Genomic DNA, 25,712 nt, shown 5'->3' with positions numbered 1-25,712 from the left:
AGAGAGGAACTGTTCCACTCTGTGAAAGTAAAAGGACTCTTTTGAAAAAAGTTGTGGAAATGGAGAAGATTGCGGTGCTTCACGCAAATCACTGACCTAAATGGCCACGGGATTTGCCATGGCCACTGAGCCCAGGAACGTGCTTTATGCCAAGTCAAACTATTTGTTCATCTGGCCAGCTACTGTCAGGTCTGACTGGCAGAAGCTCTCCAGGATTTTAGGTAGTGAGGTGTCTTCTCTGCCACTTGCCACCTGATCCTTTTGATCTGGAGATACTGGGGATCCAAGCTGGGATCGTCTCCAGACAGAGCATATGCTCTTCTCTGAACTATGGCCTGTCCCTAAGCAATGCCACAACATGGAGTTTAAAAAAATATTAGATGAACACAAAGAGAATACATTCCCACCATGGCAACTAGGCATGCAGTCTCCTTGTTTAGAAGTGCTCTCTTCCCCCCTCTCTAATCACCAGATGGGGGGTGGGGTGGGTCTCTTCACATTGTCTTGCTGGGGAGCTTCTAAGGGGAAATCTGATTGGCTGCTGTTGGTAGCCAATCAGAGAGAACAAGATAGATCTTGGTCACCCCACGAGACGTTTTTATTTATTTATTTAGCTTTAGGGCTCATGTGAAACACCACCATGCTCATGTTCTTATCATGAAAGAACAGTCCTGAAACAGGTTGGACACCACTTGATGAACTTTTGTAAAACAAAACAAAAGGAAGCTTGGGAAACTATGGACCAGTTCTCACGTAATGCTAAGCCAAACCTTGGTTTAGTGTGAATGTATGGGCTCATGGTCCTCCTGCTGCTGTGCCACAGTGACCTAAGGCCATAGTCTAGCTTAGTGTGTTGTTCAAACCACTAAGTTTGAACAGTAAGCCATAGGTCTAGACTTGGCTGCAGTTCGCTGTTTGCCTGGAGCAAGACAAATCACAAACCTCAGTTCAGATGCCCTCAGCGGCACAACAGCAGGACCAGAGAAAGAGCAAACAAGCAACAATTTCCTCTCCGGGAGCCCATGCATTTGCTTTAAACCATGGCTTGGTTTAAAATTGTAAAATGTAAAATTCACCTATGAATGCCTCTTCGAACTCAGCAGAGAGAGGGCAAGAGAACCACTAGCGATAGCCTGCATCTAAAGCAGCAAACTTTGGAGAAGGTTAAGCAGACACATTGCTTTGAAATCCACCACTTGGACAGCGAGAGATTTTCACCTCACAGTAAGCTAACTGAAGGGCAGGATGCCTAGTGATCAGCACACACACCGAACATGGGAGACTGCAGCTGCTGCTCTCTAGATTTACCACAGCAACACATTCATTTAGCACAGTGTGCTCAAGTCCTACACACAGCTAAGTACTCTGATCTAAAACATGGAGGTGGGTGAGGGGACTACATGCTATTTACAAGTATCTGTAAAGACTCACAAATGTGGCTTGGGAAAGGTGATTTCCATCACTGAAAATGGGGAAGGAAAGAATCGCAAATAAATACTGTGAATTGCAAGAACAGTTGGGGAGGGGGAGGGTTGCATGTTATGGAGTCTGCGTGACATTCCTTACTTTTAAGTCACCCCCGTGGGACAGAGAAAGAGCATTCAAGCAACACTCTACACCATTAAAGTCAGGGCCAGAAAATGATTCCATTGGTGCCCTGTTTCCCAACTCATTGCCTTCTGATTATGTTTTCCGCATCCCAAGCAATCCTAAAATTGTTAGTGGATTCAAGGATAGTTTTAAAGCAGGAATTAAAAACTATTATTTCAGCAGGCATTCCTTAGTTAATATTGTTCTGGATTTTCTCTTCTTTACTTTTCTATTTTTACTACTGTTAGTTTGTTTTTTGAATGTAATTCATCTTTTTATGTTAAGATACTGTAAGCTGTCTCGAGCTGACATTTTGCCGAACAAGGAAGGATGCAAATTTTAATACAAACAAACAAACAAACAAACATAAAGGAGGTAGGCCTCAGGTCTAGTCTATGCAAAGAACAGAAGAAGGGGGGGACGAGATGAGAGTTGTATGCTACTTTGGCAGCACAAGTTCCTTGCTGCAGTTCTGAATTTAGGTTTTGCAATTCCCTATCTGTATAGCCCAGACAACACCAAAACAGTATTACTGCAATATCTGAAAGATGATTTATTCCAAATAACCGTGCTGATATTTCTTCCTGTCAATCAATTGCATTAAATCCAAATATTATGGTTATTCCTGTTCAGCTCCATCAGTATTTTGAGCACCTGGAACAGAGAGATCTAAGGGTTGCCATTACACAAGCTCAGTGAAATGAACTGCCCCAGATGGAGCACAATCCATGTATTAACGTTCCTCAGAATATTAGGGAGTCTTTGTACAAGTGCTAGAGTATCTGTCACATTTCTTAGTGGATTGCCAGGTGTACATGGAGCTAAAAGGTAAACATATTTTACCATTGTTGTCAGAATTCAGAACAAAATATAGTCACAGTGCACTTACTGTCCACTAAGAGCAGGTATGTCATGTAAAGGAACAGCAAAATTAATTGTAATTATGATTATGATTATTTACTTATACCCCACCCATCTGGCTGGGTTTCCCTAGCCACTCTGGGGGGCTTCCAACAGGAGATTAAAAATACATTAAAACACCAGTCATTAAAAAACTTCCCTAAACAGGGCTGCCTTCAGGTGTCTTCTAAACGTCAGACAGTTATTTATTCCTTTGACATCTGGTGGGAGGGCGTTCCATCATTTTTGATTGTAGCAACTTGGAAAAACATTTTAAATTTAATGGCTCTAAGTAAGGATGTACTTGTGAAATTTCTTCCTGCTGTGGAAAGTGGAAACCAGATCAATCCATTAAGTTTATTTGTTTATTTCCATAACTATGAATCTTTCACTGACTGTTTTTGGTTTTCTGACTAATGTTCAGTAAGAAACTAAATGTCTCACAGACTTTTTGCTGAAATTCTATGGTAGTTGGTAAATAAAAATAGGAAAACAATCTGTTTGTAGGTGGAGGGGCAACATTTTTTAAAGTTATCGTTTATATAGTGCCACACATGTGCATGGCATTTTTCAAATTATAAAATGTCAGATTTCCACCCTGAGGGGCTTTCGGCCTAGAATGGGATGGGGAACAGGACCTTGCCAGTGGCCCAGATCCTTGCTCCCCCACAAACATGGTCCAACTGATAGGTGGGTGGAACCACCCATCTGTCAATCACCTGACATCATAAGGAGTTCCAAAGTGGTCACTGTAACCATCACTTATAGAGCAACTTCTGAACACCGGCTTTCAGCGCCAACCAGCTGATTGGCACTTGAAGTGTGCCATCAAAGAGACTCATTTAAACCGCCTATCAGCTGATAGATGGTTTCATGGAGCCTCTTTGCAGCTTATGCAGAGGGGGAAATAGTCTTAAAAGCAAAGCATTTTCCCTTCTGTGGTGAAAGCATTTGTATTCAAACAGCTTTAAATACAAACTGCTTTTTCTGTGTAAAAATGGAGCATTTCTTCCTTTTCACAGGCAGCAGCTTGCATTCAAAGTGCTGGAGGAGGCACAAACAGCTTCCCCCAGGCCCCTCGGCTGCACCAGGCAAATTCGGAATTTGATTGTTGGGATTTCAGCTGCACAGAGCTCTTTTCAAGCCCCAACAGTCAGCTGATCCTCGAGGCTTGCAGAAAGCCCTGTGCTGCATTTTGTCTCAAACCCTGGAAATCAGCTAATACAGTGGTACCTCGGTTTACGAACTTAATCTGTTCCGGAAGTCTGTTCTTAGACCAAAACCGTTCTTAAACTGAGGCGCGCTTTCCCTAATGAGGTCTCCCACCACTGGTGGCCTTCCACCATTCGGCTTCTGTTCTTAGATCAAGGTAAAGTTCGCAAACCGGGACACTACTTCTGGTTTTGTAGAATTCTTAAACTGAATAGTTAGTAAACAGGGCTGTTCTTAGGTACCACTGTAGTTGGGATTTCAAGGTGCCTTGCAAATGGCTTTGCTGATGGCGTCTAGCAAATGACTGGCAGTCCTGCCAAACTCTTTATGGCCCAGCTGCAACTTCACCTGCACCCCCCCCCACCTGATGGGGCAAGTGACCGTAGCTTGACAATTATGGTCAGGCAGGCCTAATTAGTGCCATGGGATGGAGTTTCCCCACCCCTGACTAACGAGCAGGGTAAAAGTGCTTTAAAGAAAACAATGAAGAAAATAAAACCATGCAAGTCAAGATAAGAACCCATTAGAGGAAATAAAGGATGAACAGAAGAACTTACCTCCACCAGGCTTAGGTGTATTCCTATGAGGTAGGGCATTGGAGCTCTGAAACAAAATAGAAACAACTGGTTTAGCCTGAGAGAGAAAAGTTAGGAAGCCAATTAGGATTATTGTCACATGGAATCTAACTCGAAATGGTGATGTTCATGCACACAAGTTTGTCACACTGTCTGCATGATGTCATTATCAAAATACAAGACTGTACTCTCTCCCCCCACCCCTCTCTCCCGTCTTCTCCCCCCCCCCCAATTCACATTTCAATTGTAGAAAATTCAGTAAGTAAAAATAAACCCCAAAATCCAGTCACTGCTGGTGTGGAAGAACATCAATGCATTGGGGGGGGGGGGGGAAGGTTCGGTATGTCATGTGTATGCTGACATTTCAGTTGGCAGCCTCTGTCGCTACAGCCCCACGTTCCTCACCTGAGCACAACCCTCTTTTGCCGGGCATGTGTAAACTCTTGGGTGCCAGCTGCACATATGGAAACATCAGATCTGAATTACCTCTTTGCAATATATCGCCTCTATCTGGAAGCACCCTAGATAATGGAAGCAGCTCTGAGCAGAAAAGCTCAGCATCATACTAATTCCTGTGTCACCTGAAGCCCAGAGCTTAGGAGAGGCACCAGCAATTGCATAAAAAAGGAATATGGCCCCACAGCCCTTAGCGGCCCCAGGAACTAAAGAACAGATGTAAATAAGTTACAGGAAGTGACATCAGCAAGAATGTCAACCAAAGCTCTCTTAGAAATCAGATGCTCACACCTGAAAACTCAAAGTACTATTCCAGGCTTAGCATCATATAAACATACAAAGCTGCCTTATGCCAAGGTCTGATCCCTTAGCAGCAGAATTGTCTGCTTTGATGGGCTTTGGCAGACTTTCCCCAGCTAATTCCTCCTTCAAAATAGAGAGGAAACCATCAGCTGACATATTAAACATTCAACTAAAACACAGATAATATAATACTAAACACTTAAGTAACAAGACATGGTGCTACAAGATAAATGGGATTCAGATAAAATCCAAGTGCAGACTTTTATACCGTTCCCTGACCCCCCACTTTTTTTACATTCCTCAAGTCCTTACACAAGTAGCACAGTTTTACATTTCTCTCCCCTGTGCCAGGAGATGTGACTAGTGCTCCAAAGGACGCCATGAAGACAAGACTTTGAGAGCAGAGCCCAGGCAGGAGGATCCCTGGTGCAAGTCTTGTGGAAATGGAAAGTCCCCATCTCTGCTTCCCATTCAGGGCCTTTGCAGACATGTTTGTGTTGCAGTAAAAGGGAACAGTCCAGCTAAACAGTCCAGCTAAAGAGCTACACAAATGCAAGAACGAGAGCATCCTTCCAGCAGAGCGAAGGTAGGGTTGCTCCTTCAGAAAGAGGCCATTTAGGCAGGGTTGGCAACCAACAGGTTAGTTGGCTTGCTTGGCATTATGCAATAGAATCTTAGCCTAGTCATCTCTCAGCCCAATTTTTTTTAAGTTGTTAGCAGAGTTTTTTAAAGCCCTGTAGGAAGGAAGCTGTTGTCTCTGGAGTTTTTAATCCCCAAATTCACCCACAATGCCCCAAAGTGCATGTTGAGTCATTAAATGTGCAGGTTAAGGAAAACGAACAGGCAGCCACCCAACACCTGGAACTGGGAAGAATCTCACACCCTAGGATATTTTTGCTTGACATTGTCTAATGTTTAAGAATCATAACTAGATAGTGCCTTTGAAATGTACTGTGTTCCAGGGCTAAAGCTACACCAGGTCAACCTAAACTCAAAGCAGTACACCATTTGTGTAGCCACAAAAAAACTCCTGTCTTCCCTGGGCCAGTGGCTGGCTAGGCTGCCAACTCTGTTCCAGAAGTAGACATGGAGCCGAAATGTGTTCCTAATTAAGTAGATTCAGTAACAGGACAGCTTCAATGTCAAGAATACAAAATCTAAACCTCGGCAGGAAGTCTTAAGGCTGCAAATGTCTCATCTCGTGAACCTCGGAAAGGATAATGAAAAAGAGCAGGAAGAGTTCACAATTCCATAAAAAGGGGGCCTCTGCTATGGCGTCCAGGAGAACAGCCTGTCAGAAGGGGGGGGGAGTCGGATCTGTAAAACTTAATTAACTGCTTTGTATTGATCTGTCAGTCGTCCTCAATTAATCAAGGAATGCAACAGGGAGCACAAAATATTTAATACAAGTGTCAAAATCAAAAGCATCTAAGATATTGCAAAGCACAAAGGGGCTGAGAAAGACAAGAGGAGAACGTAAGCGCAAAGGGAAGCTTGTCTCCACCTGCATAGCACGAGGCTCCCAAAGTCTGGTCTGCCTGTCACACTCATGTCCTGTCCACACACTGATGACTGCAGACGATGTGTGGGCATCAATCGGCCACCAAAGGTCAAAAGCGACCACAAAGTGGACTCTTTTATCACGTCATGCACCATGGTTTCTGGTGGAGGCTATTTAGAAACCCAATGAGGTGAGTAATCAAATAATGAGAAATGAAGTAGTATGTGAGCAAACCAGCCCCTGCACCTTGGTTAAGTTTTGGGAATAAGGAGGCATTTTTCAGAATGTTCTACATATGAGAGTTACCAAGGCTAAGGCTACAGTCTACAAAAAGAAGAAAAAGACAATGCCCAACAATGCACAAGCAGTGCTACGCTCTTTCCTCTCCAGCCCTCTTGACCGGACAAGAGGAAGTGCTTCTCATGCAACACATACTTAACCTATGAACATTTTCATTGGCAAAGGAAGTTTTGGCGGCAGCAGGTCTATGTGGCTTTAAAACAGGGCAATGTTCACAGGAGGTTAACTCGATGGGAACCCAGCAGCCCCAAAAGACAGGGGTGCAACCTCTTCAATTCATCTGTTTTTTGATAAATGGATGGCGGGGGGCAACATGAGGGATGATGTTGCTATGACCACCTGCAACAAGTCCCAGAGATTTGGATGTGTAGGCGGGGCCCACACTCACCAGCCCTACTGAAGAGGCTCCTCATGAGGCCGGAGGAACATCGCCGGCTGTGGGTGTGAAGGCCGCTCCCTGCAAGGCCCTTTCCACCCAGCCAGACTCACCAGCCCCACAAAAGAGGCTCCTGGGAGACCAGAGGGGCATCACTATGCCTGACAACAAATCCCAATTATTGGATTCTTTTGCGCTCTTTTTGTGCCTGCCAAACAGCCGTGTTATGCTTATGATAATATTTTATTCTCTTGTTAATTATGCTGTTTTAAATGTGCATTTTATATTTGACTTCACTTAGCAATGTTTTCTTTTGAAATGTTTTAAGATTTTTTTTTGTTAATTTTATGTTAGATATGTATTCTGTAGTTTACCTCCTTTGTAATGTTTTATTTTGAAATCTTTAAGATAATACTTTAGTTTTCCTTTAATTACGTTACTTTGACTGTATACGGTATATTTGACTTTCAGATTGTTTTATTTATGTTGCATTGATTTCATACGCTGTAAACCGCTTTGAGATTTTTCTTAAAAATATAAAGCGGTATAGAAATTAAATAAATAAATAGGGCGCACTGAGTCTATGAAGGCCTTTTGCAATTTCTGTGCTTTGAGGCTCAGCAACAACAGGATCAGGCAATAGTCTGCAAGCCCTACTTGGGCACTTCCATAAGGCTCAGAAACAGAATACTGGGAACTGAGAAGGCAAATCTCTTATTATGTTGCTTACTATATGGCCCAACAGTCCAATGCAAGAGTGGCTAACATCTTCTTGAAGATGTTGATAGACTGAAACTCCCACTGTCCCTACCCATACTAGCTGTGGGTGAATAGAACTATAGTCCCTCCAACCTACAGAGGCCACAGCTTAGCCATCTATGATCTAATGGCACTTATTTCATGGGGCGAAGAGATGGTGGAGAGGAAACCCACAGGATGTGGTTGTTGCAGCATCCAAACTTGAAGCTTGGTGTGGCGTTAGAACCTCGGCCAAGAGTCGCACAATGCTGGCACTGGGCATCCACGCCTCCTACCACTCACCAGCTCCAGAGCTCCTCAGAGGTGATGAGCACAAATTAAAAACAAGGCTGTTTGTCAGCAGCCAAAACCCACCCCGGCCGAGTGGGGCAAAACACTATTTCTGCAATATACATAGTTATGTAAGCAAAAACACAGCTTGGGCCTTTGGAAATGAAGAAATAATCTGCATCCTGCCACCTCCCAACAAGAATGCTGTAACGGGAGAATGCTGATTAAATGCTGAAGAACCCAAGGAGTCAGTAAGCATGAATATGGATATTGTGGGCTCAATGGCAACATATTGCCCCATTCATTGCAGCTGCATTTTTACAATTAGTTTAATTCATTTCCTCTGGCTAACTAGAGGCTGCATTAACTACTCACCCTAGAGGTGGGCAGCTACTAATTGGAAAACTGGCAGGTGAAATTAAGGGAGATTTTAAGCCCAAGTGCGACCAAGGAAAATATTGCTGTTTGGGACAAAAAGTATTTTTAAAAACAGACGCGAAGGGGAATCTGCAGCCACTCGGGAAAGAAAAGACCAGCTCCAGTCATTAAAAAGGAAGAGTGTCACCAAAACCTGCCAGGTGCGGTTTCCACTACGCACCTCCTCATCTCCTGAACAGTTCTGCAAATTGACACATAACTGCCGGCATGTATGATCTACGAAAGACACACAGATGCTCTAGGTAAAATAATGGAAACCCCCCCCCCCAAGCTCTCCTGTATTATATTTGGGTCATAAGAGACTGGGCAGCGATGCCTCTGCAAACTTTTATAAGCATGCATATATATATATATATATATATCTATATATATATATATATATCTCAGGTGAAAGCAACACAAATCTAGCTGGAAAACTCTCAATCACTTAAATTTCTCCTCTACCATCTGCTTCTGTTTTTGCTCTTTTCTTTCTCATGTCACAGCTGCAAAGAAAACAACCAAACACCAACTAAAGGTTAGCAATCTAAACCCAACACAAAGACAAAGGAAGAAATAATAAAGATCCAATTTGTGGGGATCCAAACCTCCCCTCCCTCCCTCCCTCTGCAAGCCCAGGCGGGGCAGGGGGGAGGCGGGAGAGGGGAGCAGTGAAGACGAGGCTCGCAGGTCGTGATTTCGTGCCCAAAAGCACCTTTCCAGCATTCACACCATTTTCAAAAATAGATGGAAGCTATTTTGGGGGAAATGTATTTATGGCACACAAATTGATTTATTCAGACAAGTATAGCGTGCTATTATCGCTCTAATTAAAGTTCACATCAGCCTACGGTAATCAGTTGTTGTGTCTGCAAAAGTGCAATTAGATTCTTCCTGGTAATTACAGGGTTTTTCTAGCTATGCTTCCAGTTTGCTTACTTGGCTCATTCATTCCAGTGCCCCAACTTCAGCCGCTCCCAGAAGCCTTCCTGGGACAGAAGAGCCACCACAGCAGGTCGGGTGCAGCGCCTGTGCTCCATTTGCATGCACCTGCATTCTGAAAATGCTGGGCCTGCTCCTAGCCCCTTCTGGCTTTGGTGGGGAGCCAAAGTGGACCTAGTCTCCTGGCCCAGCATTGCTGCTCCTGTGCGCAACACACCAGCATCCTGAGAACTCCTAGCAGCAAGCAGCAAGGCAAAGCTGGCAGTGACAGCCTCCCCCCATGTGTTAATTACAGGCGGGCAGCCCATTATGCAGAGAAAGAACACCCGCTGGCCGTGCAAATGACTGGGAACTGGCCCTTCCTGCACCAGAGAGTGAAATGGAAGATTCATTCCTCCAGGAGATAATAGTTTCTAGATTCCATTCCGTGTCTCTCTGACATGGGGATGTACTTAACATTTAAATAATCCACAGAGGAACAAACCTCCTTGAAATTTACATGTTTCAGGCTGCTCACACTTCACTTAGAAGGCTAGTTATCCCTGCTGGTTCCTTACTCAGAAGGCATAGAGCTGATATACACACACACGCACACGCACACACACACACACGCACACGCACACACACACACACAGAGAGAGAGAGAGAGAGAGAGAGAGAGAGAGAGAGATTGCTTAAGTAAATGCATGAACCAGATAATAAAATTATCAGCCAGATACCAATTTCATAGCATTTGTGGCTAATGATAGAGGCCACAGCTTATTTAAAGCTATAAAGTTAAAACTTGTTTAGAATTCTATATCTCGTCAGTGTGAAATTTCTGCTTGAATCATCATCGCTGGGTTCCCAACCTGCCCCTTTTCTCTAAAAGCAACAACAATCTGATGAAATACAAAACCACCCCATTATTCCTCCTTGCGGTTACTTTTTATTTTTAACTGGTCTCCAAAACAAGATGTGAGCACCATGCGATGAGGCCTCACTCTGACTGCACTGGCTGCCAATGGCACAGACAGCACTGCATGCCGTTTCTGCTGTGGGAGTTGCCACAACTGAAGGGTGGTATAAAATTATTTTTAAATGGCAACTTAGTACTGTTATTCCACACTAAACATTGCCCCAAGGGGAAACTCTTTAGGAGCGTTCACCCCAAATATCACACGAATGTTTCAGAGATTCCAGCTGTTGGTGACGGCTTCTGCATGTTGGAGAAGCAAGGAAGCATGCCTACAAAATCAACGGGAGATGTGGGCATTCTTCACAGGTGCCAGATGGGGGGAATTGCTCCCCCTGCCCCACCTTGGCCTAGGGGGACAGAATAGGGCAATGCAGATACTTTATTTGAAATGTTTATACATTTCCAAAGCTCAAGGCAACTTACAAAAAACTCCCCAATAAAACCCAAACTGCCCACATAGCGCACATCTGATGCTGTCTGCCTGTGGAGCGGCCATGCAATTTCTCCATTATACGTAGACTGGCACCACCGGTAAGTATCTGAACCAGCCCCTGTGCAGAAGGCACTCATGTGCACTTTCCTGGGACCATTAGCTGGCTCCATGTTGGCATTCTTCTCATTAATTTATATATGAGCTAACAAATGTTCTTTACCAAACCTATCTAGCAAGGAAACAAGGCATCTTCCCCTTTCGCTCCAAGACCCCTGTGGGTCTGTGCCCAGGCTCAGGGGGATGCCAGCCTCCAGGTCAATCAGGTGCTCTTCAGAACCTGTAGGCCTCCTCTTTGCAAAGCCCGCTATTCCTGCCCCCGCCACTCCGCTCCTTAGAGGGAATTTAACAAGGCGCAGCACAAAGCTAACAGGATGGAGAGAAATGGGAGCAGCGTGAGGCTAGCTGGCAAATTGTAGGGATGTTGCCAATAGAGTGGGGGGAGCTGAACTTCAAAAGCTATTCTTAAAAACGTGGCAGGTGTTTATTGGTAAATTTTAAGTTGCTGCCAAAGCAAGGAGCTTTATATGTTGCCTAATGCAGGCGAGGGGAGGGGAGCGAGAAACCATTATTTATTCTCTGCTGAGTAAATGTATGTAACTAACCAATATTTTTGCCAACAGGATACTGTAATCAAGGGGGAGAAATAGCTGGGTCCCCTAAAGTAATTATATTTTGCTGCAAGTCATTTTCTCTCAGAGGCCCAAAGCAGCAAACAGCAACTTTTCCTGAGCAGCTGGTGTGGCTGTCCCCAAACACACCACAATACTAATGATGGTAGCAGCAAAATTCAACTAGTTTTAAATTTGTTAAATTTATCAGCCACTTCCCACAGCCAAGGAAGATTCAAGTGACTTACATTTTGTATAAATTTGGTATCCCTTTATAAGGTTCTCAAACAAACATTCCAATGGCTGGTATCCACCAAACTCATAAACGAGGTTATGTCGGGACTTGACAAATTGACCACCTGTTCCAGGAGGAAGGATGTGTGGGTACGGGGGTAGTTCTTTGTGATATATGTGGGGGGAGGGAGTCGCTGTTCTGAGTTTTGTGTTTTGAAAATGAATCTTTATACATCAAAAACAAAGCAGAGTGCACTCCATAATCATCACTTAAAAACAAAGGTATCCTCCTCTCACCTACCGCAAGAAGGAACACCAACTAGTGTGGTAATAAATACGCCTTCCCCTGACTCCGAAAAGTGGACAGTGCTGAAGGCAGGTGACCTTCCCTCTGGGGCAGGAGTTTCATAAGCAAGGGGCTACCACAGAGAGGGCCTGCTCCCTTGGCGCCACCCTCCAGACATCTATTGGAAGGGAGACACAGAGAAAGGCCTCAGATGCCAATTTTAGGACCCATGTAGATTCATATGGGTGAAGGGGTTTTTCTTGAGGTGTTGGGGTTTTCCTGAATTCAGCCTGATACCACACAGAAAACATGCAAGAACAGCCACCCCATCACCCCTTGAGAGCTCAACACAGGAGGGGAAAATGTGTCCGTGACTTGAGGGCATCAAAGGTGTTAAAAAGCTGCATCTCCTGTTCTTAAAATGGCACGTCTGTCTTCACCCAAGGACTGCAACTTGAGAGATGTGCAAAGGCAGAGTCGGAGTCACTTGGCTATAGTTAGCAAGGGAACAAGAGGCACCTGAGGGGTGGAGGCTGAGATAATGGACACCAAGAATTTGAGCAAACTGCCACTGTGGAAAGAGGATGCTATATGCTAGGGTGAAACAAGGAATGAAAAGGAGCAGGTTTCACCACACACTCTGCAAACATCCAATTTTTATTTAGTGCAAGACTATCTGAAAGTCACAATAAGAACAGGTGGGAATTAGTAAAGCAAAGCAGCTTCTGAATTTGAGGAGAGGAACTCAAAATAAAGGGAAAAAACCATATTGCTGATCTCCTCTCAACTCAAATGCAGACAGCGAGAGTATTCTATATGATTAAATTCCTTTATGAAAATATTCCATAGGAACATATGTTACAGCAAGTTACAAGTCCTGTACTATTAAATTAGGCCATGAAAAATCTGTATCTCTGGATCAGCCACTTAATATTCACACACACATGTTTTTGACACAGATTTGAACAGCTGCATTGTTAAAAAACCAAACAAAAAAACCCCAAACCACTGAAATCTTTAGAAGTTCAGGTTCATAAGACGGAAGTTCAGTTTTAAATAAAAAGACACGTGCAGCCTTACCCGCAGTAGTCCAAGAGGTGTGGAGGAAGGACAGGAATGTAAACATGTTGCCAAAACATTGGGTAAAGCATAGCTGCAGAGCCATGGATGCAGGCGGTTAACTGAAAGGCAAAAAAAAAAGCAACATCAGCACATGCATGCACAAGAGGCAACACTATTCCCAACAATCTCCAAGGCAGAGACAACGCATCCTCTTGCCAGCTCCATCACCGCCCACTGTCCAGAATGCAATGAAGGTGAAAAGGCACGTCAAGCGTTTAAGACCTGACTGTATGGGCTGACCTTTGTCAGAAGGAGTTTATGGACATGGACATCATCATCGTCAAGAATATGTTTTTATTAACAGATTTCCCATACCTTCAGTGTCTCTGTTTCAAATTGTAGGACTTTTCATACAGGTCAATTACAGCCAATTTGAGACATTTTTGTTGTAGACAATGTGGGGTTTAGGGGGAAAGAGAAAGGGGGAGGGTGGGGAAAAATAGAGAAAGAGAAAGAGAGAAAGAGAGAAAGAGAGGAGGAAGGAAGGAAGGGAGGGAGGAAGGAAGGAAGGAAGGAAGGAAGGAAGGAAGGAAGGAAGGAAGGGGGTTGGGGAGACAGTAAACTTTCATTCTTCGCAGAGTATATGAGTGGAGCTTGGTAGATAGCTATCTTATTTTTGCTGGCGGAGAGAGAGATCAGAGGGCCCAAAGTGTAGTTGGTTGCAGTTGATTGGCTGCAGGGTGTTTTGATGGGGGGGAGGGGTATCGCTAGGTTAAGTTAGCCATATTGATTCATATGTCGTTGGAGTGGATCAGTCGTTGTCTTTCTAGCCTGTGTATGTAGTAAAACGAAGCCACACCAGGGTCCTGGTTTGTTTGTTACCATGATAGTTTCGGTTCATTCGTTTTTCTAGTAGGGGGAGTTTACCATACATGAGACTCTTTCAGGTGGTTTGCAATCTAACAGACCCCAAGATCTCCTGCAACGATTTTGCAAAGTTTTTTTGCAGATAAAATCACTCATATTCGGAAGGAGCTAGACACCACCGTGGGAGCAGGGCTGGGGCGGGAGAGTGCTAGAGCCCTGTCTGGTCAAGTTGCGTGGGATCAATTCCAATCCGTTACCCCCGAGGATGTGGACAGGCTGCTTGGACGCGTGAAACCAACCACCTGTCTCCTTGATCCTTGCCCATCCTGGCTAATAAAAGCAAGCCGGGAAGGGCTGGGCGGTGGGCTCTGCGGGGTGGTGAATGCTTCCCTCTGTGAGGGAACATTCCCAGATCTGCTGAAAGAGGCGGTCATTAAACCGCTTCTTAAAAAACCATCTTTAGACCCGGCCAGTATGGCCAACTATCGCCCAGTCCCAAATCTTCCATTCTTGGGAAAGGTGATTGAGCGAGCGGTTGCTGAACAACTCCCTTTATTGTTTGTTTAAAGATAGTTGCTGTGGTGACATCATCTTGTTTCGATTTCAGTATTCACTGTATGACCACCCTGTTCATTGTTTTTGGGTTGTTTAAGAAGACACATAGCTGGTGACAGGTCTGCCAGGGTTTCTGGCTGTCCACTCATTTGTTTTGCATTTCTTGTATCGGTATGAGGTTTTAATTTTTGCAGAAGTCTATGAGGTGGTGCCCCCTTCATGGATCACTGCCTTGCCGTGGCGAAGGGGCTTGAAGAACTCAGAGAAGCTATGAGCTACGCCGATCAGGGCACACAAGATGAACAGGTCATAGTGGAGAGTTTTTACCAAACGTGATCCACCTGGAGGAGGAACCGGCAAGCCACTCCAGTATCCTTGCCAAGAAAACTCCATGGACAAAGACAACAGGCATATGGAAGTGAGAGCTGGACCATCAAGAAGGCTGATCGCCGAAGAATTGATGCTTTTGAATTATGGTGCTGGAGAAGACTCTTGAGATGGACTGCAAGAAGATCAAAGCTATCCATTCTGAAGGAAATCAGCCCTGAGTGCTCACTGGAAGGACAGATCCTGAAGCTGAGGCTCCAAGACTTTGGCCACCTCATGAGAAGAGAAGACTCTCTGGAGAAGACCCTGATGCTGGGAAAGATGGAGGGCACAAGGAGAAGGGGACGACAGAGGACAAGATGGTTGGATAGTGTTTTCGAAGTTACCAGCATGAGTTTGACCAAACTGCGGGAGGTAGTGGAGGACAGAGGTGCCTGGCGTGCTCTGGTCCAGGGGGTCACGAAGAGTCGGACACGACTAAACGACTAAACAACAACAACAACAAATGAGGTGGTTCAGGCCTTTGACTTGCCATACCCTTGTCTGGAAGCTCTGTGCTGCATAGGGGAACTCTGGGTGATGGGCCAAGGGGATTAGCAGGGATAAGGCTGAGGACAAGGCTCCTGATTTTTCCTTCCGTGATTTAAGTGTGGTCTGTGAGAACCTGCTTTGTGTTGTGGGGCTTTTCTTTAGTTTGTTTTGGGAAAATGGGGAGTTTAGGGACTTTAGAACCACTTAAAAGTGGTTGCTGTTTTTTAACTGCAGAATACAATTAATGGCCAGTCAACTTTTGAAGGGCTTACGGTGATGCATGTGTTGAGAAACTTCATTTAGGTTACTATATCCACCAAGGCATTTTCAGCAAACAAGATGGCAGTTTACTGGGTTACGTTATCCTATGGAAGATACCCAGGGAGAAGTACCAAAAAGGCGACATATAAAGAGTGTTATTTTTCTAGAAAAAGAGGTGCTGGAACCCACCATGAACACCTCCCTTGTTCTCTTAGAATGGCAATGGCACCCACCCGAGAGGTGCCAGAACTGAGTTCCAGAGAGTTCTAGCTGGGAAAAAGCCCTGCATATCCACTTCAACCCTTTGCTTCAGCTCATTTTGTTCATTATTCCAGTTCTGCTAGTAGCTAGGAGTCTGGATCCTGGCTGCAGGTGCTTCTCTACTGCTAGATCATAGCTGGATATCAGGGGGTGGCCAGAGATTCTGGGGTGCATTAGGGAGGAGACAAGCATTTCTGAACCTTAATGCAGGAAAGCAGCCACACAAAAAGAGAACAAAAATAGATTTCACCATTTGCTACTTGAAAAACAGATGGATTTTTAATCCTCCTTTTCTTTTCTTCCCCCACAATCACGCCCAGGGGAAGGCTGCACAGGCCAAGCGTAATCCCTAGGCAGGTTTTTGCGACTGAGATACAAACTTCTCAATGTGAAAGTCAGAACTTTGTGCTTTGCTCTGGCTAAAATACAATACGGAGCAGATTCATGTAGAAATAGTGCTGCACAACTCTACAACCCAATTTCACCTGATGAAATCACTAAGTCATTCCTCTGTTCTGCTGTTTCTTTCCTGGCCCACCACCAAAAGAAATAGAGCTTACAATAACAGCTAATATTAAATCCCCCCCCCCCATACAGATCCAACTCTTGCCTTTCATCATTTGCAAATGGCATCTATCAAGGGTTATTTTATGCCATTGTACACAGGGGGAAAAACCTGTTCACAACAAGGGGTGTGGTCTTCACCTGAGCACAAGAGACTCTGGCAATGGAAATCTCCTGCTAGGAGAAGAGGTGGGGGGGGGCAAAGAATGAGAAAGGGGGATCAAGCAGTTAATGGCCCCCATGCACTGAATACACTCCTTAATTCACCACTTTCCCCTACACTCCTTTGTGACTATAAATACTGGCTTTCCTAGTATAGCGGAAAATTAATCTATTTGAATAATAAAAGCTTATTGTTGATTTATTCACCAACTCCTTCAGCGGGCTTGGTAAACTCAGTGAAAGGCTATACTGGAATTTAACTCAAAACTAACAGATGTCATAAATCCCCATTTCAGATAAGGAAAAGGACACACATTAGTTAAGGGAGTGATGCTTGAATTTTTCTTGAAGCTTGAAGTTAATTTATTATGGATTGTTTTATTTGATGTTTTAATTTGTTGTAAACCACTTTGAGATTTTTCTTTAAAATATAAAGCAGTATAAAAATGATAACAATAGCAACAAAAACAACACTTCCACAAAACTTCTACTACATGCTGAAGAAGCAAAACACAAGAGCAGCCAAGCTACTCTCACAGAATTTGAGCTTGACTACAGAAAAACCAGGGATGCGGGTGGCGCTGTGGTCTAAACCACAGAGCCTAGGGCTTGCCGACCAGAGGTCAGCGGTTTGAATCCCCGCAACAGGGTGAACTCCCATTGCTCGGTCCCTGCTCCTGCCAACCTAGCAGCTCAAAAGCAAGTCAAAGTGCAAGTAGATAAATAGGTACCACTCCAGTGGGAAGGTAAACGCCGTTTTCGCGCGCTGCTCTGGTTCGCCAGAAGTGGCTTAGTCCTGCTGGCCACATGACCCGGAAACTGTACACCGGCTCCCTTGGCCAGTAAAGCGAGATGAGCGCCGCAACCCCAGAGTCGTTCGTGACTGGACTTAACTGTCAGGGGTCCTTTACCTTTACCTTACGCAAAAACCTTTGACTGTGTTGACCACAGCAAACTATGGAAAGTTATTAAAGAAATGGGAGTGCCTGATCACTCCATCTGTCTCCTGAGAAATCTCTATGTTGGATAAGTAGCTGCAGTTAGAAGTGGATATGGAACAACTGAATGGTTAAAAATTGGGAAAGGAGTACGGCAAGGCTGTATATTGTCTCCCTGCTTATTTAACTTATATGCAGAATTCATCATGCGAAAGGCTGGACTGGATGAATCCCAAGCCGGAATTAAGATTGCTGGAAGAAATATCAACAACCTCAGATATGCAGATGACACAACCTTGATGGCAGAAAGTGAGGAGGAATTAAAGAACCTCTTAATGAGGGTGAAAGAGGAGAGCGCAAAATATGGTCTGAAGCTCAACATCAAAAAAACTGAAGATCATGGCCACTGGTCCCATCACCTCCTGGCAAATAGAAGGGGAAGAAATGGAGGCAGTGAGAGATTTTACTTTCTTGGGCTCCATGATCACTGAAGATGGTGACAGCAGTTATGGAATTAAAAGATGCCTGCTTCTTGGGAGAAAAGCAATGACAAACCTAGACAGCATCTTAAAAAGCAGAGACATCACCTTGCCAACAAAGGTCCATATAGTAAAAGCTATGGTTTTCCCAGTAGGGATGTATGGAAGTGAGAGCTGGATCATAAAGAAGGCTGATCGCCGAAGAATGGATGCTTTTGAATTATGGTGCTGGAGGAGACTCTTGAGAGTCCTCTGGACTGCAAGAAGATCAAAGCTATCCATTCTTAAGGAAATAATAATAATAATAATTTATTATTTATACCCTGCCCATCTGGCTGAGTTTCCCCAGCCACTCTGGGCGGCTCCCAATCAAGTGTTAAAAACAGTACAGCGTTACATATTAAAAACTTCCCTGAACAGGGCTGCCTTAAGATGTCTTCTGAATGTCAGGTAATTGTTTATCTCTTTGACATCTGATGGGAGGGCGTTCCACAGGGCGGGCGCCACTACCGAGAAGGCCCTCTGTCTGGTTCCCTGTAGCCTCACTTCTTGCAATGAGGGAACCGCCAGAAGGCCCTCGGCGCTGGACCTCAGTGTCCGGGCTGAACAATGGGGGTGGAGAAATCAGCCCTGAGTGCTCACTGGAAGGACAGATCCTGAAGCTGAAGCTCCAAGACTTTGGCCACCTCGTGAGAAGAGAAGACTCCCTGGAAAAGACCCTGATGTTGGGAAAGATGGAGGGCACAAGGAGAAGGGGACGACAGAGGACGAGATGGTGGGACAGTGTTCTTGAAGCTACCAGCATGAGTCTGACCAAACTGCGGGAGTCAGTGGAAGACAGGAGTGCCTGGCGTGCTCTGGTCCAGGGGGTCACAAAGAGTCAGACACAACTAAATGACTAAACAACAACAACAACAACAACAGCACCTTCTGTCAGCAGTTATTAACTTAGGAGGTAAAAGCAGCACTTCCTTACAGGTGCCAATGGGGGGGCGGGGAGGTCATTAAACTCTACTACCACAATCACACACCACAGGTGTTTTTTTTTGGGGGGGGGGCTGTAAACATTAGCCAAGATAGTTGCAGCATCACTCCTTTCACACCACTATTCAGGGTGGAGGTATGAAGTGTTGGTGTCATTCTGAAGTGTTTTGTGATTCCTTTTTTATTTGGCTATGTGAAAATATGACAAAGCCAATTCAAAGTAAGTGGAATTGCTTCCTCCCCTCCCTCTGAACTGGCTCCATGACAACATCATAGTTACTGTTTACAGCCTCCCCTGATTTTTCATTTAGTAGCATGAGAAGTTGCTTGCAGTTTAAGACTTCTGCATGCTTGTACAGATGCTGTGCATCTGAATTTAAAGCGACTCTATGGAAATTAGATGCCCTGAATATATGCATCAAAACATTTTGGATGGCGGGGGGGCGGGGGGGGGGCTTCCTCTCTACTGCTGCTTCTGACTGTGATTCTTCCCCAAGCATGCAGAAGTTTTAAACTGCAAGCAACTTCTCGTGCTACTAAATGAAGAATCTAGTTTAATTAATTAAATTTATGTACAGCTTTATTGTAAAAAAAAAAACCCCAAAACCTCAAAGTGATTTACAAAGAGAACAAAACAATTAAAATCAGTAAAAATGGTTAAAAACAACTGTTTAAACATTTAAAGAAAATTAAAATCAACAATCAACTAAAAATAGATTCTAGCGCACATTCACATCCTACATATCTGGGTAGGCTTGTCTAAACAAAGTGTTTTAAAGGTAAAGGGACCCCTGACCATTAGGTCCAGTCGTGACCGACTCTGGGGTTGCGGCGCTCATCTCGCTTTACTGGCCGAGGGAGCCGGCGTACAGCTTCCGGGCCATGTGGCCAGCATGACTAAGCTGCTTCGGGCGAACCAGAGCAGCGCATGGAAACACCGTTTACCTTCCTGCCAGAGTGGTACCTATTTATCTACTTGCACTTTGACGTGCTTTCAAATTGCTAGGTTGGCAGGAGCAGGGACCGAGCAACGGGAGCTCACCCCGTCGCGGGGATTTGAACCGCCGACCTTCTGATCGGCAAGTCCTAGGCTCTGTGGTTTAACCCACAGCGCCACCCACGTCCCAGTAAACAGTGTTTTAGCCGGCACCAAAAGGAGTAAAGTGAAGGAGCCTGCCTGGTGTCAATAGGCAGGGACTTCTAAACTACTGATGTCTTATAAATGTGGAACAGTGCCGGTTCCATAGATTGAAGCAGTCGAGTGGGGCCTAGATGGGGCAAACTGCTTGTTAAGGGCTTTCTATATTAATAGTAGCACCTTGAACCTGGCCCGGTAGCAAATGGGCAGCCAGTGCAGATCTCTAGGCACAGGTGTTAAATGCTGACAAGGCCTCGCTCCTGCCAGCAATCGAGCTGCAGCATTCTGCCCTAACTGAAGCCCCTGGATAAAGTGTGAGGGAAGTCCCACATAGAGCGCACTGCAGCAGTCCAGCCTCGAAGTAACCAGCACATGAAGTGCTGTGGCCAAGCTTTCTCGGACCAGGAACAGTCTTAGCTGTAGTATCAATGGTAGTTGGTAAAAGGCACTTGTAGCAACTGAGTGCCAATGGCCACCAACTTATAGCGTTGAAGGCCATGACAGGGGATGGCAATGAGGATGCTTAGGAATAAGGATGTGTAACAGACTAATCCCTTAACTTGTGTGTTTTTGAGTATCTGCTGCTCTGCATCAGTTTCAAGCTAGATTTCTAGAAGAAATGGGGGAGAGGATTCCACAGATATAGAGAGAGGGGGAAATCCTTAGACTTACCATTGTTTTCCTGTTGGCTTAGATGAGCAGCCTTACTAGCTCAGAGGGTAGCCAACATGGTGCCCACCAGATATAGGAAACTGCTCTCCAGTAGTGTCTGGAGGGCACCATATTGGCTATCCCTGTCCTAGCTAATAAAGGAATAACCAGATTTAGCTGGGGACATTTCCTGACAGGATGCCTTGACACACCCTGAATAAGACCTTCTCTTTTAACCCTGAGTTTTAACACAGTAATAGAAAATTCTGCTTTGTGGTGAACTTGCAAGATCTGCACCTAACTGAACAGATCTCAACGTGTCTTAAGATATTTAAAGCAAGCAAATTACTAGGGAATTTGCTGGTACTGACTGAAAGACATGGAGGAGGAGTTTCCCTTCCCTCTCACAATAACTCCATATACGGAGGACCTCAGCAGCGGCAGAAGCATGTCTATCATGCTTTTACGTCTTATTCTTTACTACATGGCACCTTTTCAGAGCTGCCAAACCATCATTATATATTTACGTTAGGAAGGAGTAAGACACAATATCTCTTAGCTCAATGAATGAACTTGATTTCCTTCCAGCAAGAGGCAGCCACAGCCTTGCATAAACCACACAAGCAAAATGTTGTTGCGGATGCTCTGTTCATTTTACTAACCCAACATGTCAAAAGAATCCAAGTGGTAAGTACTAAAGCAAGTGTGTTAACAATCCTGAGCTGGAACTCTCTGAGAATACAGCCGTTTCCAAACAGTGGGCCTCTTCGCAAAAGTGAAAGTGACATTTAGAGAAGCTTGCTTTTCTAGAGTTCTTGCTCAATGGACAATGATTTAATTGCCTCCAGTTACCCGGCAACATGAAATCTGTAATGACAGCAGCTGTAATGAAGCCATTTGTTGGAGAAGCTGTGGCTGCAACTCTCCACTTCGACACACACATGAAGAGTGGATCCCCCGACTGGCTACTCATGAGCAGATGCCTTACATTCTTGCGTGATAAGAACGGTTGCTGTGAAAAAACACGGGAATGAACAATTTTACCTGCATATAGTATGGGATGCATATCTCTGTAGGGAGAGTATAGGGAGTCCTAGCAGGTGCCACAAGGCTCTAGGCATCAAGACAAAGGCACCCAGAGCATTACTGATGCACAGAACTACCCATTCCTCATCTGAGGGAAGCAGATTGCTTTTATTCAGTTTTGGGTTGTTTTTAACCCCAAAGGGAATATTTTGGGTTTCTGTAATTTGGGGAAATTGCATTTCTTTCTTTGTAACATATGCATGCTTTCCATCTTAGCAAACCCATTTCTTGTTTCATAACCCGTGTGGCCTCAGTTTAATGTGAATACCGTCACACCCGTAGTGCTACTTGAGGAAGCAACAGTGGAGCACCAGGGAAATTTTGGAAGCTGATTGATAAGGGGCAGCCTGTAAAGTAACTGATCTGCTATCCAGAGTCAGCAAGTATCTCAAAGGAGGGAAGGGGGGGGCAAGTAGAGGAGTACACTTCATTGTGGCCAGGGCTCCCCTTCCCCAGGGAACATGGGACTCAGGTGGCTAGGACGACAGTGACCCACCAACACCAAAAAAACAAAAAGAAAAGATATAACTCATCAACCATATTCATCTCTCATCAGTGGCTGCTGCACAGAAAACACGCTGCTAATAAGAAGATAACTCAAGTAATGAGAGATTCTGTAAAAGCTGCAGGATTTCAGCAGGTTGAAAATGAGATCAGCTCCCATGGTTCAGCCTCCAGTGATTGCTGGGGGTGGGGGCGCCTGAACCCGTATTTCCCAGTTTGATCACTCAGATCACATGCAGGAGCACTGCTCAAGAAGGTTCATTTGACAAAAAGAAACTGAGCCCAGTGCCCATTGGCCCAGACCTCTGGAATGTGCTGCCAATAGATGCTCAGGAGATGCCTTCTGTTCCTACTTTTAAACGTCTGCTCAAAACCTTTGGGTTCTTTCCACAATAGTTTTCTGATTTTAACCTTTTAATATGGTTTTCACTGTATGGTTTTATGTGCAATTGTAAACAGCTCTGGTATTTTTTATAAAAGAGAAAAAGAGGTGCCATAACTCGCCATGAACACCTTTCCGTGTTCTCTTATAATGGCAATGGCACCTGCCGGAATTGAGTTCCGGTGAGTTCTGGCTGGGGGGGGGGAGGGGGGAGACTCTGAATAGAAGTATATGGTTTTATAAAAAACCCAAGACTTCTATCTGGAAGTGCTCTTGAGTTCCAATAGCCTTCTACTAAATTCACTGGCTTATATTTGTAGAGAATGTAACAGGAGGGATCTACTGAGGTCAAAGTCTATTTGGTGAACATTCAGGCCAAATCACAACTGCTGGGTTCTACGCGCCTCTTTCAAGAGAAAAATGCAACTCACAGACATCATGAAGGAAAAAACCTAATAGCAGTCATCTTCTAGAGGTTTGGCCCATATTAAGTGTTAATTCAGTCACTCTCTGTTCTCCACAACCCAAAACCTTGCTTCACTTTCTCAGACTGATAGGGCTTTATAAACCAGACAATTTCAAAGGACCACAAAGACCGTATCTTCACCTTAACTAAGCCTTTCCCTCTCTCATCTCCAGGAAAATTCCTCCCCAATGTAGGACAGGTATGTGATCGTGAGAATGAAGAAACGACAGCAAGTCACTGCCAGGACTCCTGGAATATGTGAGAGTTCTCTGGGCTCGGTCACTTTCTGGTGGCAGCATCCTAGCTTCCGCAGAGGACAAAATAACACAGCTGATGTTTACAGTGCTGACTTGCAGGAAAGTCACAGTATATCCAAGCCAGTCTTACAGAACCATCACTCTTATCTTTTCTGAGGCATAGAAGTTGGGAAAATACAGGAAAAGCTGCCCCACCAATGAGGGGTTTGTAAATATCTTGAAAGGGAAAATAGAAGGGAAAGATAAAACTGCACCCCAGCCTGTGAACAAGTTTCTTTAGAAAAAGGCAAGGATAAGCCTATATTAATATATCCATTACAAATCATGTCTCTATTCCTGTTTCATAATAATGTGTTTTCTATTCAGCCACATGTATGAAAGGTATAAAACTCAAAGTGGAGGAGCTACAGAGCACACAATAATGGCTGGAGTTTGTTGCTGTTTTTTATCCCGTCCATCTGACTGGGCTGCCCCAGCTACTCTGGGCAGCTTACATCAGAATACAGAGGTTAAACCTTCCAACTGGCTTGCTTGTCACCAGAACTTGTTAGAATTTGGGCACGGAGTTCATATTATGTGGTGTTGGGCCTTAACAATTATTCGTTCCCTTCAACTTTTCTATCAACAGGGCCTTCCTTTCTTTAGGAACTTCAGTGTAGCTTGTTTCCCCTTTAGCCAACACATGTTTCTTGGGACATCTGTTGCAATATCATACAATCAAGATCAGACTCTGTGAGTAGAGAGTCACTTAGATACCAGAATAACAGCAACACTGGCAAGCAAGGAAACAAGAACTTCAGAAAACACCCTTCTGCAATTGAAGTCCATGCTATTCAGCATTTACCATGGAATTAAAACCAACAACACAAACCCACAATCAATATCCATTTACACAGTGAACAGCAAGGAAAACTTGGGGGGGGGGGGTTTAATAAAAAAAATGCACAAGCTTATTGACTGTTAAAACCTTGAAAAACACAGATCTAAACTTTTGAACCATATCAAACTGGGGTGTTTTGTGTTGTTGTTTTCGAGTAATGATGTAGGGCCATTTCTGGAGTGGATGGTCCTTTGAGTGCACTACAGCTTTCATCTCTCAGGTGCTTGATGGACCCTAAGTAGCATTAAGCCTGCATTCTTATCAAACAAAATTGCGAAAAATGCAGTTCTTATCAGCCACCATCAGAGTTCATCAAGAGAAGGTCACGAGAAGAGCCACCTGAAAGCCATCGTTTATCAATTATTTTTTCATATACACATACACACACACAAACATACATAGAAAGATGGAGGCAGATGGCACAAAACAGCCCATTGTTGCTAATACTGAAGAAATGTTATTATAACACACCTGCACTGAGAGGAAAAACTTTGTACTTCAAAGGCTAAGAAGCCTCAGTGATGACCTGCTACACTCTCAGAGTTTTTGTCAAGCTCCTATATGCTGCTAAGGTTGCCATTAAGGCACACACAAAGCCAGGCACATTTTCAGGCACTGCTGGCAGCAAACACACGTGGGGCATTCAGCCTGAGGCAGGGAACATACTTGCCAGGAGCACATAAAGTGGAGAGGGCAGCCATCTCAGCCCAAGTTCTGATGCAGAGATAATTACTATTTTAAAATAAATAAAACTGCAGCACACATGTAGCTCGCCTTTCACCCCAGGAAGTGTGCATCAGAGGTTATCCCAATTCATCCCACACACCCAGAAGTGTGGCCGGCCCAACAATCTCTCCACGGCACTACAAGCCTCTGGCCAATCAACCCCCCACCTCAAGAAATAACCTTCTCTCTAGTTCCCATTCCTACTCCAGGAATTACCCTAGGGGTAATTTATCAGGCAGGAGGTGGGAATGCTGGTAGTAGATGGAGCCAGAGCTGGCGATGGGTAGAGTCGGGAGACAAAAGCTTTGTGAATTAACTATTCAAGGAAAAAGACCACTCTGCTTCAACTGATCTCAATATGATGCAGAGGATTTTTTACTGTTAGTACACCAAAGGAGCTGCTCTGGAAATCACATGAAAGTAATTCCTTTACGACTTTAGTGTGCTGCAC

At 44.5% G+C, this 25,712-nt stretch overlaps 1 protein-coding gene across 14 annotated transcripts in view; it reads right to left on the bottom strand.

Moving 5' to 3' along the window:
• The window catches only part of DENND1A (DENN domain containing 1A), a 271,090-nt gene that overhangs the window by 95,434 nt on the left and 149,944 nt on the right, over window positions 1-25,712 (bottom strand). For all 14 annotated transcript variants that reach the window (XM_028716002.2, XM_077922279.1, XM_028715997.2 and 11 more), the window contains 2 exons: window positions 13,261-13,361; window positions 4,260-4,305 (listed from right to left, as the gene is read on the bottom strand). In XM_028716002.2, coding sequence (XP_028571835.2) covers window positions 4,260-4,305; window positions 13,261-13,361 — 147 coding nt within the window. The remainder of the gene's footprint in view (window positions 1-4,259; window positions 4,306-13,260; window positions 13,362-25,712) is intronic.

Source organism: Podarcis muralis, chromosome Z, assembly GCF_964188315.1.
Source record: "Podarcis muralis chromosome Z, rPodMur119.hap1.1, whole genome shotgun sequence".
Taxonomy (NCBI): Eukaryota; Metazoa; Chordata; class Lepidosauria; order Squamata; family Lacertidae; genus Podarcis; species Podarcis muralis.
Note: the sequence above shows the minus strand (reverse complement) of the source record. Positions and strands in the feature narration are given on the sequence as shown.